Source organism: Bufo bufo, chromosome 9 (genome assembly GCF_905171765.1).
Source record: "Bufo bufo chromosome 9, aBufBuf1.1, whole genome shotgun sequence".
In the NCBI taxonomy this organism is placed as follows: Eukaryota; Metazoa; Chordata; class Amphibia; order Anura; family Bufonidae; genus Bufo; species Bufo bufo.
Window position 1 is genome coordinate 198,657,015 of NC_053397.1, and position 17,820 is coordinate 198,674,834.

Here is a 17,820-nt window from a genome sequence, read left to right on the forward strand (position 1 = left end):
TTCTCTCATACAATCTGGCACAATAGAAAACGGATCCGTCCTCCATTGTCTTTCAATGGTGTTCAAGACGGATCCGTCATGGCTATGTTAAAGATAATACAAACGGATCTGTTCTAAACGGATGCAGACGGTCGTATTATCTGAACGGATCCGTCCATGACGGATCCGCACAAAACACAAGTGTGAAAGTAGCCTTAGAATTGCATCCATCACGAGAATAGTGAAGTTTTACCGTACATATGGTTCCATCCGTACATTTGCCTTCAAAGCAAGCCTGCTACATCAGGAGGTATTTCCGTTTTGGGGTTTAACTTCGCCCTTCCTGTTGGCTCAGGGGTGGCTCTTGTCGTTTAGCTATGCACCTTGTTTTAGTTTATTTTAGCTTGAGCCATTTCTATACATTTGATTGTAATGGAAATGCATCCAGGCTGTGAAAATAGTCCCCGGTGAAAAGAACTGGCTGGTGAAGCGAAACCCGCCCAGTCTGACCTGACTCGGGTACTTAACATGCCTGCGGGCGTACAGTTCACTTACAGCACAATTGACATGTCGTACATGTACATCTTCTCACTGCTCAGTTAGTTCTTCTGGGTCAATGCTCTCTGACACCAATCGGTGCAGTTAACCTGGTGTCATTTGTCTCAGCCTAACACAGGCAGTAATTTGGGTTTTGTCTATTTTTGGCTTTACCAGATTTTGTATTGCGCTAGTTTTGTGTGATACACATGCAGGGGCGTTAGTTTATTACCTTATAAAAGTACGGGGTTATCAGATGCTGCGCTATAAAGGCTTGCACCCGTTATTACTGTAGGGCCTATCGTCTTTCCTTTCTGCAGATTTACACCCACCCCCTGCTCTTTCCTATCTACTCACCGCTCTGTGGTGACCATGAACCATAAGGCCCCCATATACACATTAGAGCAGCTGAACCCACCATTTTTGACAGGACCAGCCAACCATCTAATGTGTATGGGGAGCTCCTCTCTCGGCATTGCAAACTCATGCATGCTCAGCCGGGCATATAGTGTGTGGGAGAGTTGGGTAAGATAGCTGTTGACCAAGAATTTTTATATTCACCTTTAGATAGCCGTCAGCTGAAGGCTCGTACACTTGCATGCTCAGTTCTGTTGGGCATGCGTGTGTTCTCAACATGGAGAGGGGAATAATCCGCTGCCAGACTCTGGTGCTGGCATAGCCTCCTTGTGAACAAAGGATTGGTCATGTTGATATGTGCCAGATTCTTCTTTCCCCCAACATCTGCCATCAAAGTAAAGTCAGATCACCCCCGTACACTTCAGATGGTTGGCCAGGCCTGGCGGAATCGGCAGGTTTATCTAATGTGTGTTGCTGCCTTAAAGGGGTTGTGCAAGAATGGGGGCCTTTTGGCAACCCCCCCACCACCACTTGGCAGGACCTGTAAAGTGAAGCTGACTTACCTGCTTCCAGCATTGGCTCCCTGCCCATGCCGGAAGGAGCGAGGAGCCAGTGTCGGAAGCCGGTAAGTAACCTTCCCTTTACATGTCCTGACAAGTGTGTGTGTGTGTGTGGGGGGGGGGGGGGGGGTGGGAGGATTGCCTGACAACCCTCCCCTCTATTCTTGCACAGTCTAAGTCTTTAATGTGTAGTCTTGACAATTAAGTTATAAACCAATATTTTCTGGTCGGCGTATTTTACGTTTCTTAACTGCCCGTTCCGGAAATGCTAAAGAAGTGACCATTTCTTATCAATTGTCTGATAAAACTGCTTTTTCTCTTGTTTTAGAGTGTTCCCTGAGAATGTACGGATCATCGCTGACTAGATTTGCATTTAAAACGAGTGACCTTAACATAGACGTAAAGTTTCCACCTAAGGTACGTTTGGTGACTAAACGTCAGCTCATTTACTCCATATAAATAATTGTGTTTCTTGGATTCAGAACGGGCACCCTATTGAATAGAGGCTAGTATTATAGGGGTACCTATACATGGTAATAATGGGACTGGTCCCTACAGTGAGTGTCCCTTATAATTAATACATTCTAGAGAATTTGAGCCATTTCCCACCGTAATAATAACTCGACTATTGGTAGGAATTGTTATGTCTTATTTCTCCATTTTTCATGTTTCAGATGAGCCAGCCGGATGTTTTAATCCAAGTTCTTGATATTCTAAAAAACTGCAGTAAGTCACTCCCCCCCATCCCCCATCCCTTTACTCCATACAGTGAGAACTCAGTTTTTATCTCAGCAGTTTACATTTAAAGAGGTTGTCCGGGTTTTTTCATATTGATGACCTATCCTCAGAATAGGTCATCAATATCAGATTGGCAGGGGTCCGACACCCGGCAACCCCGCCGATCAGCTGTAGGGGAGACGGCGCGCACTGTGTGCACGTGCCGTCTCCCTTCTCTCTTCCTGCTTCGCTGTATGTCTATGGGACAGCTGCGATGAACAGGAAGAGAGAAGAGAGACTGCACGTGCGCACAGTCTCTTCAAACAGCTGATCGACCCTGGTGCCGGACCCCCGCCGATCTGATATTGATGACACATCCTGAGTATAGGTCATAAATATGAAAAAGCCTGGAGAACCCCTTTAAGATAATTGTATTTTAGATTACCAGTATATTTGTTCTTTGTGTATGTTATGTTAAAGAGGCATACTGCCTAGAAGTGTTGATCGTGCTGATAAAAAAACAATACATTTATTTTTAACTACTGCAGAGATATCTAAATTTTTACTTATGTGAAAACGAGCAAGCTCGAGCACCAAGGGGCTGGCCAGAGCCCATGGAGTCCTGATTTTGTAACTCCCCTGCACATTCTCCCCCCCCCCCCCCCCCCTCCCCCTTATTGACAGGGCTGGACATCTTGTCTGTCAATCAAGGGGAGGGGGGGAGTATGCAGAGCACAGGGGACTTACAAAAGCCCTGCTCCAAGAGCTCCGGCCAGCCCCTTGGTGCTCGAACTTGCTCATTGGCATATAAATAAAAACTGAGATACCTCTGCAGCAGTTCAACATACTGACAAAAGAAAGGTATTGTTTAAATCAGCGTGATCAACCCTACCAGGCAGTATTCCTGGTTTAATAGGGTTGATCATGACAGAGTGGAGTGATGCTTTACTGTCTGTATTCTGCTACAAGCCTGTAAATCGGACGGTGCACGTCTCATGTCATGTTTTTCCTGTCTCCGAAATCCAGCTCGCTATGTAGAGGTTGAATCTGATTTCCATGCAAAAGTTCCTGTTGTGTTTTGCAAAGACAAGAAGAGGTACGTTTCTGCCCATTGCAAGTTATGCGGCGCTTACTGTGAATGTCACTTGAACAGCATTTTGTTACCATTTTGTTTTTTTGTAATCTGAATAGGTCCCAAATCCTGTGCTGATTAATTTCATAAAAATTCTTTACAGCAGGGATGCCAAACCTGCGACCCTCCAGCTGTTGCGAAACTACAATTCCCAGCATTTTCGGACAGTCTATAGCTATCAGCCTACAACAGGGCATGGTGGGAGTTGTAGTTTTACAACATCTGGAGGTCACTGCTTTATAGCAATCCAAGTTCCGTTTTTTCTCCTATACAGCTCCAAATCCCATATAGAATAAATCTCCATAAAAGTAAATGATAAAACGTTGGTTGCTTTCAGCCACTACAATTTTTTGTATACTGTTCATACATTGAGATCATTATAAGGGTTTTCAGAGACTTTTTAGCTGATGACCTATATTTAGTATCTGATCGGTGGGGTTCCAACACATAGGACCCTCACCTATCAGCTGTTTGAGAAGAAAAAAGAATGGTAAACAGCACTACAAATCCCACCTTGGGACAATTCATACCAATGCTCCAGGTACCCAGCGTATAAGTCCAGACGGTGGTGCGCACGGAAGGAGATCCGATCTAAGGGTCCCTTCAAGCAACAGAATAGTAAAAATATCCGCAGCACTCTTCAGTTTGCGCAAAAAAAAATCACAGCTTTTTTTTATTCCATAAGCAGCATACAATGCGACATGCAATATTGCTTGATAAAGACTTGTTTAAGTCGAAACGTCGCATTGTATGCTGCTTATGGAATAAAAAAAAGCTGTGATTTTTTGCGCAAACTGAAGAGTGCTGCGGATATTTTTACTATTCAGCTGTTTGAGAAGGCAATGGTGCTCGCAGCTCACCAAGCAGAGCGCCGTACAGTGTATTGCAGTTGTGCTTGGTATCGCAGCTCAGCCGTATTCACTTCAATCTGTCATGACAGACATGTCCTTCAGGATGATTTAGTGGGCACTGCTGAATTTTTTGCCCATGCAGTCATGGCGGTAGCTTGGCTGTAATACACAGTCAGGCACCCGCCACAACTGCCGGGATCAGACCTAGCTCTAGTTTTGGTTGTTTAACCTGTGAGAGTAATGGGGGTCAATGTCTACATTATACTCATATAATGCATATAACATGAATGATTATATTATACATCTATGCATATAGGAAAAACACCTTATTTCAGTAATATGTATATTCTTTGTGAAGGTTATCATTTATTCCACTGTGCCTTAGAGCACATCCTGAAGGCCGTCTGTAATTGTGCTGTGACATGAATATTTGTAAGAGAAAAGGGAGTATTTCACTCAATTTGGAACACAATGGAGAGGATTACAAGAAATGCCGTGTGAGCAGATATACATCAATGTTCTCAGAGATTCTAGGAAATGTTTATTGTCTTTCCATATTTAATGGACTCGGATGCTTGGTATACGTTTCCAAATTGGGTCCCGTTTCAGACAATTGAACTTTTACCCAGTTTTAAAGGAAACCTGTCATCACTTTCTAAGCCTATTTATCCACTCACTTTTCTATAAATACTTTTTAATACATTAATAATAATATTAAAATCAGTTCTGAACAAACTACCAGTTCAGAGAAAAACCTAAAATAAGTGTTCCCCCCATATATGTAAATGCACCTTAGATGAGTCCAGCGATCTCTGACTCTCGGAGTGCAGCCACGCCCACAAACGGATAAGACACACCCTCTACGCTTGCTCATCGCCACCCCTTCTCGTCCAAGTCTCGCAGCTGCGCAGTATACATTATATGATCAGTGTGAGATGAGGAGTGAGGTGACTGGTTCTGCACATGCGCGGGATTTGGGACCCAAGTTCAGGAGGAGGGAAGGATCTTAAGATTCTGTCACTCATGTAACTGGAGGTAGGGTTAGGAATGGGAAGTAATGAGGTGAGCATTTAATTTACATAAATGTAAAAGAAGTACTTGGAGGTGTTTTAAAAAAAAAAAAAAACTAGGATGATTAGGGTGGGGGAGCACTATCTCAGGATGCCGATGATTTTTATGGTTAGTAATTCGACACAAAAAAAATCCTTGATGCAAATTTTTTGCATCGAGGATTCGTTTGTGTCTCGTGACCACTGAGCGGGAGTGAAGCGCTTGCTATTACTCCCACTCTGTGGTCTCCCGCTGGCCCGCAGTGCACTTGGAATACTCACCTTTCCGTCAGGGGGCCTCCCGACATTACACAGCACGTCCGTGGTCCTGCGCTGCACTGACCTCCCGACGTACGCACGCCGTGATCTGATGCGCTTTGTGACGTCAGGCCCAGAGCAGAGCGGAACGATGGAGAGTCGGCGGCGCCCCTGCTGGAAACATAAGTTCGAGACACCGAGGGGGTGGGGTCGCGACTATAGCCTGGTGCCCACAGTGTACAGCGTCATAGCAACCAATGACAATGTGCACTCCGGGTGTCAGGAGGAAGGGCAGGAGGGCACAAGGGGGAGCAGAGGCTATGGCACAAGGGGGAGCAGAGGTTATGGCACAAGGGGGAGCAGAGGCTATGGCACAAGGGGGAGCAGAGGCTATGGCACAAGGGGGAGCAGAGGCTATGGCACAAGGGGGAGCAGAGACTATGGCACAAGGGGGAGCAGAGGCTATGGCACAAGGGGGAGCAGAGGCTATGGCACAAGGGGGAGCAGAGACTATGGCACAAGGGGGAGCAGAGGCTATGGCACAAGGGGTGGGGGAGAGCTGATGGCACTGGGGTGGGGGAGAGCTGATGGCACTGGGGTGGGGAGAGCTGATGGCACTGGGGTGGGGGAGAGCTGATGGCACTGGGGTGGGGGAGAGCTGATGGCACGGGGGGGGGGGAGAGCTGATGGCACTGGGGTGGGGGAGAGCTGATGGCACTGGGGGAGTGTAGCTGATGGCACTGGGTGGGGAAAGCTGATGGCACTGGGTGGGGGAAAGCTGATGGCACTGGGGGAGTGGAGCTGATGGCACTGGGTGGGGGAAAGCTGATGGCACTGGGTGGGGGAAAGCTGATGGCACTGGGTGGGGGAAAGCTGATGGCACTGGGTGGGGGAAAGCTGATGGCACTGGGGGAGTGGAGCTGATGGCACTGGGGGAGTGGAGCTGATGGCACTGGGTGGGGAAAGCTGATGGCACTGGGTGGGGGAAAGCTGATGGCACTGGGGGAGTGGAGCTGATGGCACTGGGGGAGTGGAGCTGATGGCACTGGGGTGGGGGAGAGCTGATGGCACTGGGGGAGTGTAGCTGATGGCACTGGGTGGGGAAAGCTGATGGCACTGGGGGAGTGGAGCTGATGGCACTGGGGGAGTGGAGCTGATGGCACTGGGGTGGGGGAGAGCTGATGGCACTGGGGGAGTGTAGCTGATGGCACTGGGTGGGGAAAGCTGATGGCACTGGGTGGGGAAAGCTGATGGCACTGGGGGAGTGGAGCTGATGGCACTGGGGGAGTGGAGCTGATGGCACTGGGGGAGTGGAGCTGATGGCACTGGGGACTGGAGCTGATGGCACTGGGGACTGGAGCTGATGGCACTGGGGGAGTGGAGCTGATGGCACTGGGGGAGTGGAGCTGATGGCACTGGGGGAGTGGAGCTGATGGCACTGGGGGAGTGGAGCTGATGGCACTGGGGGAGTGGAGCTGATGGCACTGGGGGAGTGGAGCTGAAGGCACTGGGGGAGTGGAGCTGATGGCACTGGGTGGGGAAAGCTGATGGCACTGGGTGGGGAAAGCTGATGGCACTGGGGGAGGAAAGCTGATGGCACTGGGGGAGTGGAGCTGATGGCACTGGGGGAGTGGAGCTGATGGCACTGGGGGAGTGGAGCTGAAGGCACTGGGGGAGTGGAGCTGAAGGCACTGGGGGAGTGGAGCTGATGGCACTGGGGGAGTGGAGCTGATGGCACTGGGGGGGTGGAGCTGATGGCACTGGGGGAGTGGAGCTGATGGCACTGGGGGAGTGGAGCTGATGGCACTGGGGGAGTGGAGCTGAAGGCACTGGGGGAGTGGAGCTGATGGCACTGGGGGAACGGAGCTGATGACACGGGGGGGGGGGGGGACTGATGCACTTGGGCTGATCGCACAGGGGGGAACGAAGGGTATTGGGGACTGATGGCAGGGGGGTCTGATGAGTTTTTATAAAGGAAAACAGTCAATTAATTTTACTCGATTAATCATAAAAATAATCGGTAGAATACTAAATAATGGTTTGTTGCAGCCCTACTCCTATTATCATAAAGGTATAATAATAAAGATTTTTGGGGAGGTCTCTCAGATCTCCTTGGATACAGCAACTGTCTGTGTCTCTGTGTCGGCCGACTTAATTATTTTAATACTTTGTACCTGAAAATTGAACGACTCTGACAACCCCTAGATGCTGCTGTCAGTAGTAATACTGGTAATTAAGTAGTTGACAGAGGAAGGGGGCTCCCTCTGTCTAGTCGTCGGCACCCCACAGTATGATGTCAGCATTACCATGGCAGGTGGGGGCCTAACAGAGTGCCAACTTTGGTAAAAGCTAATGAATAAATTTTATGTACCACAAAGTGGTGCCATTAAAAAAAATACAACTCGTCCTTCAAAAAAACAAGTCCTCGTACAGGCACTTCAATGTAAGAATAAAGTTATGAGTCTTTGATTGTGGCCATGGAAAAAAAGAAATAATATTTATATGTAAGTGACAAACCGTTATTAAGGGGTTAAAATAGTATACAGTTAGCTCCCTCTAGTGGCAGCCGCAGGCAGGGTGAGTTTTATCATTCTACCCGATGCCTGTTCAGGAGATTTATCTATGATGACATTTACTATGATTGGCTTTCATTGGCAAGTGCAAATTCTCCACCCATTCCGATGACTTTTTAATTTTTTTTGCCTCCCAGTGGATTACCATGCAAAGTGAGTGCTGGAAATGACACAGCGTGCCTTACCACCGAATTACTGGCAGCAGTCGGCAGACTGGAGCCGGCGCTTATCCCCTTGGTGTTGGCTTTCCGCTACTGGGCACGGGTGAGTAGTGATTTCTCAAAGTTGCACCATTGTTTAGATTAGCGTAGAAACTTATATGTGATGTTCCTTTTCTCTTCCAGCTATGCCACATTGACTGCCAAGCAGAAGGTGGGATCCCGTCTTACTCTTTCGCCTTAATGGTGGTATTTTTCCTACAGAAAAGACAACCACCGATCCTTCCAGCATACTTAGGATTCTGGGTAAGCATTAGATCCATGTGTTGTATTCCTTATAGTACACTAGGTGCCATCATTATAGCGCTGCCATGTGTCTCGAACAACAGGTAGACGGCTTTGAAACCAAGAGGCTGGATGATTATCATCTGAAGGGCGTATCTGACGAGAAGTATGTTGAATGGGAGTACAGACCCCCCAGCAATGATGGCAAGAATTTGGGGATGGATGGACGGGGAAGACCTGAGAACCACAGGAGGAATGCAGGATCTGAAGCTGAGAACAGGAGGAATAAAGAGAAGCATGGAAAGGCAAGTAACGCCGTGTGTGCAGTGGCGCGTGATTTAAAGGGACAGGCACCTGGTTTATAGCTGATTCTTGTCCACATATGATGGCTGCGTCACACTGTGTCAGCCTTCTCAGGAAAATAAAAGATGCATATTCTTCTGTTACCTTTTTAAGGGCATAATAAGCATTATACGTTTTATTTCTTATGACTTTGAGGACGGGTGGGGGTCTGATCCCTGGGGCACCCAATTATTAACATAATAAAGGGGCAGTTAGTCTCTCTGGAGCAGTGCAGTCCCTAAATTCAGTTAATTCAGACACAACGGTGTATCCATACATGCAGCTCATCTCCATTCGAATGAAGTGCTGTGGCTCTTCCATTTTGATTGTGGGAATCCTGGGAGTTGGACCCCACCCTAACAATTACACATTGATAGTCTGTCCTATAGATTTTGTTTTAAAATCCCTTTAAAGGGGGTTTTACGATATTTTCCTCTGGATAGATGATCCATCTATGATCGGTGTAGGTCCGAGACTCCTGCCAATCAGCTGTTTTGAGAAGGCGTCTCCACTCGCAGTAATGCCGCTGCCGTCTCTCCACTTTTCCAAGGCCATGTGATGTCCATTCATCGGTCACATGATCCAGGCTCCGCTCCTCTCCATTGAAGTGAATGGGGCTGAGCTGCGATACCAAGCACAGCCGCTATACAATGTACGGCACTGTGCTTGGTTAGATGAGAGAAGGCCGTGGCGCTGCTGCGAGCGCCGGTGCATTCTCAAACAGCTGATCGCCGGGGGTCTCGAGTGTCGGACCCATACGAATCTCCCCTAATAACTCTGCATTGTGCCTTTCCTCAGCGGGGTGTTCCTGCACAGGTGCCTTAAACACGCAGTGTATTTTGTTGTGGAAACTTTTGCTACTTGAAATCAGTTCAATCCATCTGAATGGGGTTGTTTTGGAGGCCAGCGCATGGATTTCTGCAAGCTCCATACGGATGATCGAAACTCATTTTCAGTCACAGGAATTTCTGCATCAAACTCTGTGGCATGTGAAGGCGCCCTAACACTGTCCAGTCAGTGACGGTGTCAGATTATGCAGGGACACCAGGTTTCTGCTACTGTTTTGTCAGAATAGCATACAATGCAGCTCTCTTCCGTTTGTTACAACTTAAAGGGTTATTCCCATCTCAGACAATGGGGGCATATCGCTAGGAGGCCCGAAAGTTGTGGAGGGCGCACTGCGCATGTTCAGCCTCCCTCCATTCATTTCTGTGGGGCTGCCGAAAATAGCCGAGCGCTGGCATGGCTATTTCCATCAGCCCCATAGAAATGAATGGGAGCGGTGGGCGCGCAAGCGTGGTGCGCTCCCATTCAGTACTATGGGGAGAGCGCTTGGTGGTGGCTGGGCCTGGTAAAACCTAGGGTCCTCTGGCCACCGCCGCTCCATTCACGATGTACCCGCACCTATCAGACAATGGGGGCGTATTTTAGTGTATGCCCCCATTGTCTCAGATGGGAATATCCCTTTTATCGAGGGGTCAGTGGAGGGGTGGGGGGTATAATGCATCCAAATCATAATAGATCATTATTTGTCTCTTTTCCATCATGGAGCCGCATGTACAGACATGCAACTTTTTGCAGGTTTTTAGTTTTTTTTACACTGATATGTTGATCGTAGGGATATTTCCATGAGTTTGAATTATGTCATGTGCAGTTTTTATATTTGTAATATTTTGGACTAATTAGGCAGGGAGTAGATGATGGCTCCTCGTCACGTTGCACACTATAAATTGACCTTTCCTGCTTTCTTTTCTAGTGCCGCTTGGCGTTCGAGCAGTCTCACCAGGTAGCTCTTGGGCAGCTGTGGCTTGAGCTGCTTAAATTTTACACATTAGAGTTTGCAATGGAAGAATATGTGATCAGCGTGCGAGTACAGAGCCTGCTGAGCAGGGAGAACAAGAACTGGCCAAAAAGACGAATAGCCATAGAAGGTAAATCACTCGTCACCCTTCATTTTGTCCTTTCAGTTGCTCAGTAAAGTCGTGCGGTTGTAAAATTACTTTTTTTCCTTTTCCCCCATACGGAATAATTCATTCACACGACTGTTGTTTGGGTCCGCATATGAGCCTTATTTTTTACGGCTCGGATGAGGACCCCAATCACTTCAGTGGGGCAGCAAAAGATGCGCTGTCCGCATCCATTGCTCTGTTCAGTAGTCCCACAAAAAAAATAGAACATGTCCTATTCTTGTCTGTGTTGCGGACAAGAATAGGCATTTCTATTATGGGCATAGAAATAGGCATTTCTTTTATATACATTTCTATTCTGTTCTGCAAATTCCGTGGCATTCGTGTTTTGCGGATCCACAATTTGCGGACTGCAAACACGATGATGTGGTCGTATGCATGTAGCCTTATAAAGACAAGCAAAGGTAGCTGTCAGATACAGTGTGCACAGAGACTTCAGTACGTGATGAAACATTTGTGGGGAGATTACATGGCTTTATCGGTTTTCTCTAGATCCTTTTACACTAAAGAGGAACGTCGCGAGGAGTCTCAACAGTCAGATGGTATACGAGTACATTCTAGAACGCTTCCGTGCAGCCTACAGATATTTTGCGTGTCCGCAAAGGAATGAAAGGAACAAAGCCAAAGTTGACATTAGGAAGAGGGTAAAGTCTAGCAGCCAGAAGCCTGGGGATCTCGTGGCTAATGGTAGCCTCCAGGATGGTGAAAGTGATGGTGGAGAGATGGAAAGTCACGATAGTTCAGATTGTGCGTCTGATAAAGACATCACGGGAAGCTTAGAAAGACTACACGTGAGCGACGAGGAGGCTGTGCGTCAGGATCCATGTCATTTGGATTTGCCGTGTTTGTCTGAAGGGTTAGGGGATACTAGAAGCAGAAAATATAATGACAGAGACTCCCCAGCAGTTACAGATGACGATGATGATACTACTGAAGGAAATCACGCATCAGAAGAGGCATGTTCTGCACAAGACACTTCTGCTACCTCACTCCATCACGAAATCTTGAAGAATGAAGGAAACCTTGCTGAGGACGATTTGCATTATATCTTTGATAAGCTTATATTAACATCTGGAAAGGTAAGAACTTGAATGTAGCCCAGGGGCATGTATGTGACGCAGGAAAGTAGTAGAAAGAAATCTTGTACTTGTGAAAAATTCTGCAGGTTTGGCAGACTTTTATCTAATTTGTGTGTCCGTTGGTTATACAGGGTGAGATAAACATGGCTGCTTTCTTCAATGAAGCCGAGCTGCAATTCCAGGCGCAACCTGTGGACAGGTGTAGCTTTGGTTATGGAAGAAAGCTGCAATGTTTTCTAATGCCTGTACAATCCCTTTAAGATCGGATTCAGCCTTCTAATTCCATATCATGGCTGCATCTTTCAGACCACTCTGCTTTGTGGAACCAACTTAAAGGGTCTCCGGTTTATTGATATGGATGATCTATCCTTCACTTGAATGGGAGCTGAGCAGTAGTAACCCGGCACATCTACAACACACTGTACAGAGATGACTGCTTCCAGCTTCATTTTAGTTAGATCCGATATTGATGACATATCCTAAAGATAAGTCGTCATCATCTGTAACTCAGAAAACCCCTGGGGTTGTCCGAGAATTTCTATTGATGACCTATCCTCTACATAGGTCATCGGTATCAGATTGGCGGGGGTCTGACACCAGGGACTCCCGTGGAGCAACTGTTAGAGTTTGGGTGCTCAATGAGTGCCGCAGCCTATTCTGAGGATAGGTCATCATTATCCATTCCTGAATAATCCCTAAGGCATCTTAGAACCCAAAGTTTGACATTATTGGTTCAGTATAACCACCAGGTTTTGTTCTAGCGAAAAAACGGATCCGCATTTTAGTGGGCAGCATACGTCCGTCTGGATGAGCCCTAGGGGTTATTATAAGGGTTTTCCCACCATAGACATTTAGGGCATGTGCACGGGATAGGCCATAGATCCCATGGCTTGTCTGTCTCCAAACAAGGCCTCCTCTCATTTCAGACTCGGTCTGGATCCGTCACCTGATGGAACAGAGGTCAAGGAGAGATCCTTATTCCCCAGATCAGATCTTATCGGATATCTTGTGTTAAAGGGTGTTGTCTCTGCTTTGATACTCAAGGCCCATTCCAAGGATAGCTCATCAATATCAGACAAGTGGGGGAATTCAGTCTCCTGGCACCCCCAGGGGTTTTCTGAGTTACAGATGATGACGACTTATCTTTAGGGTAGGTCATCAATATCGAATCTAACTAAATACAGACTGAAGGGGGCCGCAGTATTCCAGCAAGCCCCCTCCCCCTTCATTGTTTACCAGGCACAGCTCCTGGTATTATAGTTCACTACTACTCAATCCCATTCAAGTGAATGAGCCTGAGCTGCAATACCAGGCGCAGCCACTAGGAAATGTACAGCGCTGTGCCTGGTAAACTATGAAGGGACCAGTGCAAGGCAAGAAGCCACTTCAGACAGCTGATGAGTGGGGCTGCTGGTAGACGGCCCCCCAAAACATGACATTGGATAGACCATCCATAATAAAGTCCCTGAAAACCTGATGTAACCATTGTTATACTATATTTGCTTTTCTTGTGTTAAGCTGGCCATACCTTTTGGTGGTTCTTCAGACGGCTATCTCTCCTGAGGACCCCTCACGCACATACATGTTCAGCTGAGCTCAGACCTCTCTGGCGATGGCTTATCTCCCTGAGAATAAAAGGATCAAGCCTATTGAAATCCAGCTGCCCGATCCTTACTTCCCCCAACATTAGTTTTTCCTACATCAGTGTGTGTTAGTATGGTACCTGGTGTGGGCAAATCGCAGGTGCCGTGTCTGTGCAGACACTGAACAAGCAGGAGGGGCTTTCACGTCAGAATAATGCAGCTGTAAATGAGGCTGGAGTGTGAATCGGGCTCCCTATTAGCAAGACTACACAACCCATCCTATAGACCTGTGATGGCTAACCTCCGGCTGTGGTAAAACTACAACTCCCAAGATGCACACTTGCTTGGCTGTTCTCAGAACTCCACAGAAATGAATGGAGCATGCTGGGAGTCCTAGTTTCACCGTAGCTGGAGTGCCGGAGGTTAGCCATCACTGATATAGATGATATCTATATGTAAAGCGGGCACACACTGTACGTTCAGAGTATAACCACCCCTCGGTTCCAGTGCCTTAGGTGCGCACGCTACGGGTTGTATATTGTCAAACTAGTACGACGACATTTCTGGGTAGTCAGAACCTGCTGAACCTGAGGAGATTGATGAACCTATAAAAAGTGGCTTTATTAGATGAGACTGTGATGTCTTTGTAACATACACCCAGCTGAGATCAGCCGAAAGACCGGGCACGCCACCATGTTTATGGAGGGTGATCGGGAGGGAAGGAACTATCCATGGCCTGAATAGCTGCGCTGTTTTATACCAAAATGCAAAATGGCACAGCTCACCCACAGACCATTAGTTGTATGAAGATCCTTGGCTAGTGTGAGGCAGCACGGATCCTTCCCCGGACCTCGGTATGTATGGTCCAGTGCGGGTACTTATCTGGCGGTGGATAATAACGTCGTCTTATTACCTTGTTTAGTCGTTGTTTTTATGCAGTGAAAAAACTAAATGTTTTATGACATTTGTTTAGGTGTGATTTGTCTTAAAGGGCATCTGTCAGCAGTTTTGTACCTATGACACTGGCTGACCTGTTACATGTGCGCTTGGTAGGTGAAGGCATCTGTGTTGGTCCCATGTTCATATGTGCCAGCATTGCTGAGAAACATGAATGAGCCTCTAGGAGCAACGGGGGTGTTACTATTACACCTAGAGGCTCAGCTCTCTCTGCATTTTGATTGACAGGGCCAAGTGTGATAATGCTTATACTGCCTGGTCTTGTCAATCAAAATGGAGAAGGCGCTGCAGTTGCAGAGAGAGCAGAGGCTCTAGGTGTAATGGCAACGCCCCCGTTGCTCCTAGAGGCTCTTTTGCATATATTAACACATCATTTTTCTCAGCAATGCGGGCACATATGAACATGAGACCAACACAGATGTCTTCAGCTGCCAAGCGCACATGTAACAGGTCAGCCAGTGTCATAGGGACAAAACTGCTGACAGATGCCCTTTAATTCAGAGGAATATGCCAGGTCCTCTAGCTGTGCTGAAATTGGCATCCTTGTGAATTAACTATGCCGCCACATTGGTAATGTCGACCTGTCCATTCTGTTGGTAAAATTGCAAATGATTACAGCTCCATTGTGAGAAGCTATAGAGAGCGACAGTAAAGGAAAATGTATCCAGCTCTGGGGTACAAGAGCAAAATTCACACTTCAGTGATAAATTATTAAAATTCCCCCAAAAATGTAAGTAGATAATTCCAACACTTTTCCGATGCGACACCGGTCCTTAATCGTGAGCTTCCGTTTATCCTGCTTGTTTTTTGCTGTGATGTAATTGATTCGTTTATTAGGTGGACCTTCCTCTCGTCATCATTGGGGAACGTGACCACCAAGTGTCAGTGGCCATTGTAATAAGTGGGTCATCTCTGTAAGGGCCGGTTGACACTGCGTATTTTGTGCGAGCATTTCCATGTCGCTATTCAGATTATTGCTGCACACATTTCTAAACCGCCTCAAGAAGGGGGTGTCCCATCTTGCCCCAGTTTCCACATGGACTAAATCCGTGGGAATGGATGTGCGGCACACTACGTGCAAAACTGCGTATAAAATCCAACCACCAGGCTCTGCCGCCGCTGATTTTATTAGATTTTTCCAGCAGAAAAATCTGTGGTGTGAACATACCCTAAGGTAAGGCAAAGTTCTCCGCTCTAGCTGATATATGAAGTACAGAGCGCCGGATCCCGCATGGGATTACACATGTGCCCTGAGCTAGGCTTTGTCCACAGCAAGGTTCTCAAGGTTTTGTAACAAGATGAGACCTGGGTCCATTCCGAAATTTAAAGTCTCCTGATTCCAGTATAACATTAGCAATATAGAGCAATAATTAGAGCGGAGTAAAGCTGTAACAAAATCTTTCGGCCTGCTTGCTTATGGTTTCCAGGTACAGCAGTATTTACTTCCGTAGGTGGGATCGCCTTAGCCCATTGGTCGGAGAACAGATAAAGTTATGGCTGACCAATCGGGTGCTTGCTTTCAATATCCATACCATCCACATGACAGTTGCCAGTTAATCCTGGCAGTTCTGAGCAGCCATCATTTTTGGGGGGGTTCAGGTAACATTTTGCTGCCTCTCAGCGGCCTATGCCCCATGGGTAAAGTGTCCCCCGATGACGCAAGCAAGAAACCTCAATAAAAGCAGAAGTCGTTGGTTATAATCAAACTGGTAAATTGTGTCCCGGACCATGGGATGGGAGTTGTCGGATACGTCTGCCGCCTTACCTGTTCCAGTATATAACGTATGTACTAACATGTCCCACAGCCGCCCACAATAGTCTGCAGCATCTGCAAGCGTGACGGCCACTCCAAAGATGACTGCCCCGAAGATTTTAAGAAGATCGACCTAAAGCCTTTGCCCAACATGAACCCAAGATTTCGGGAGATACTGGACCGAGTGTGCAAGAAGTGCTATGGTGGGTCACTAATTCCTAAAATCCGCTCAGGATCTTAGCATTTTATGACACTGACATTAGTTAAAGGGGTTGTGCAGCAAATGTATATCGATGACCTGTCATGAGAATAGGCTATCAATACCCGATCGGCAGGGGTCGGACACCCGTCACCCCCTGTTTGAAGAGGAGGCACTTGAATGGAGCGAGTACTTGTAATTACACTGCACAGCTGGACATCCAGAGGAGACAACTTGTAGTGTAATGAAGAAGAAGCAGCGCTTGCATGGGACGCCACCTCCCCCTCAAACAGCGGTCGGACCTTCACCGATCAGATATTGATGACCTATCCTGAGGGTAGGTCATCGATATATATTGCTGCACAACCCCTTTAATTGCCTTGTGCATGACTAGTGTGACATCGGACCGTTTTGGTTTTCTAGATCCGTGTTCACAACTAGTAAGCAGCGTGCTTGTGATTCAGCGTTTCAATTCCGTCTCGGGAGCTCTACTTGATTGCACATTATGGCCCTATACTCCGGGAAAAGCTCCCCCTGTATACAGTATATGCAAAGTGTATACATCTATATATACATGGATAGGCCATCGTATAAAAATCCAGAAAAACACCTTCAGCAAATAGCATTAATAATGTAGAGAAAGTTAACACCAGGCACTTACTAATGTATTGTGATTGTCCATATTGCTTCCTTTTCTGGCTGGATTCACTTTTCCATCACATTATTCACTGCTCGTTTTCATGGATTAATTTACGACCACCACTGCAGAGCAGATACGGGAGCTGCTGCACATGCCTGCTAATGGGCGTTCCCATGGTCCCGGCCACCAGAGAGGCCGGCGAATTTTCCTATAGTGTGCAAGCACGACCACCACTGATGGATTGCAGGGTGGTCGTAACCATGAATACAAGCAGTGTATAATGTGATGGAAAAATGAATCCAGCCAGTAAAGGAGGCAATATGGACAATTGCAATACATTAGTAAGTGCCTTCTATTAACTTTCTCTACATGATAAATGCTATTTGCTGAAGTGAGACAACCCCTTTAAGGTTTAAGCCAAAAAATGCTGGAATATTGCACAGGATAGATTTCCTTTTCAGACTTTAAGACCAAGATGATGTGCCAGTTTTATTAAAGGGGTATTCCTGTTGTTACAAGTTATCCTGTGGATAGGGGATAACCATTAGATCGGCGGGGGTCCTACTGATTACCATAACGGGATCCTGTAGCACTCGGAGCTCCCTTATATGAAGGGAGTAGCAGGTCGGGCATCTCTATGGGAGTCCCGGGAACAGCTAAACGCAGTACCCAGCTATCTCGGTAACTCATGCTCGACCTGCCACCTGCCATTTGTTTCAGGAGGCTCTGAGGGTCTGAGGGTTATGCGGTCCCCGTTCTTGTAATCGGGGTGGGTCTCAGTGGTAGGACCTCCCCACCGATCTATTAGTTATCCTCTATCCTGTGGATAAGGGATAACTTGTAA

The 17,820-nt window shown here is 47.1% G+C and overlaps 1 protein-coding gene across 1 annotated transcript in view; it reads left to right on the forward strand.

Annotated features, from left to right (window-relative positions):
* Nucleotides 1-17,820, forward strand: part of TUT4 (terminal uridylyl transferase 4) — a 55,330-nt gene that overhangs the window by 12,544 nt on the left and 24,966 nt on the right. Inside the window, exons 6-14 of the mRNA XM_040408809.1 lie at nucleotides 1,762-1,850; nucleotides 2,108-2,159; nucleotides 3,177-3,246; nucleotides 8,151-8,277; nucleotides 8,358-8,477; nucleotides 8,561-8,761; nucleotides 10,555-10,729; nucleotides 11,258-11,844; nucleotides 16,190-16,340. Coding sequence (XP_040264743.1) covers nucleotides 1,762-1,850; nucleotides 2,108-2,159; nucleotides 3,177-3,246; nucleotides 8,151-8,277; nucleotides 8,358-8,477; nucleotides 8,561-8,761; nucleotides 10,555-10,729; nucleotides 11,258-11,844; nucleotides 16,190-16,340 — 1,572 coding nt within the window. The remainder of the gene's footprint in view (nucleotides 1-1,761; nucleotides 1,851-2,107; nucleotides 2,160-3,176; nucleotides 3,247-8,150; nucleotides 8,278-8,357; nucleotides 8,478-8,560; nucleotides 8,762-10,554; nucleotides 10,730-11,257; nucleotides 11,845-16,189; nucleotides 16,341-17,820) is intronic.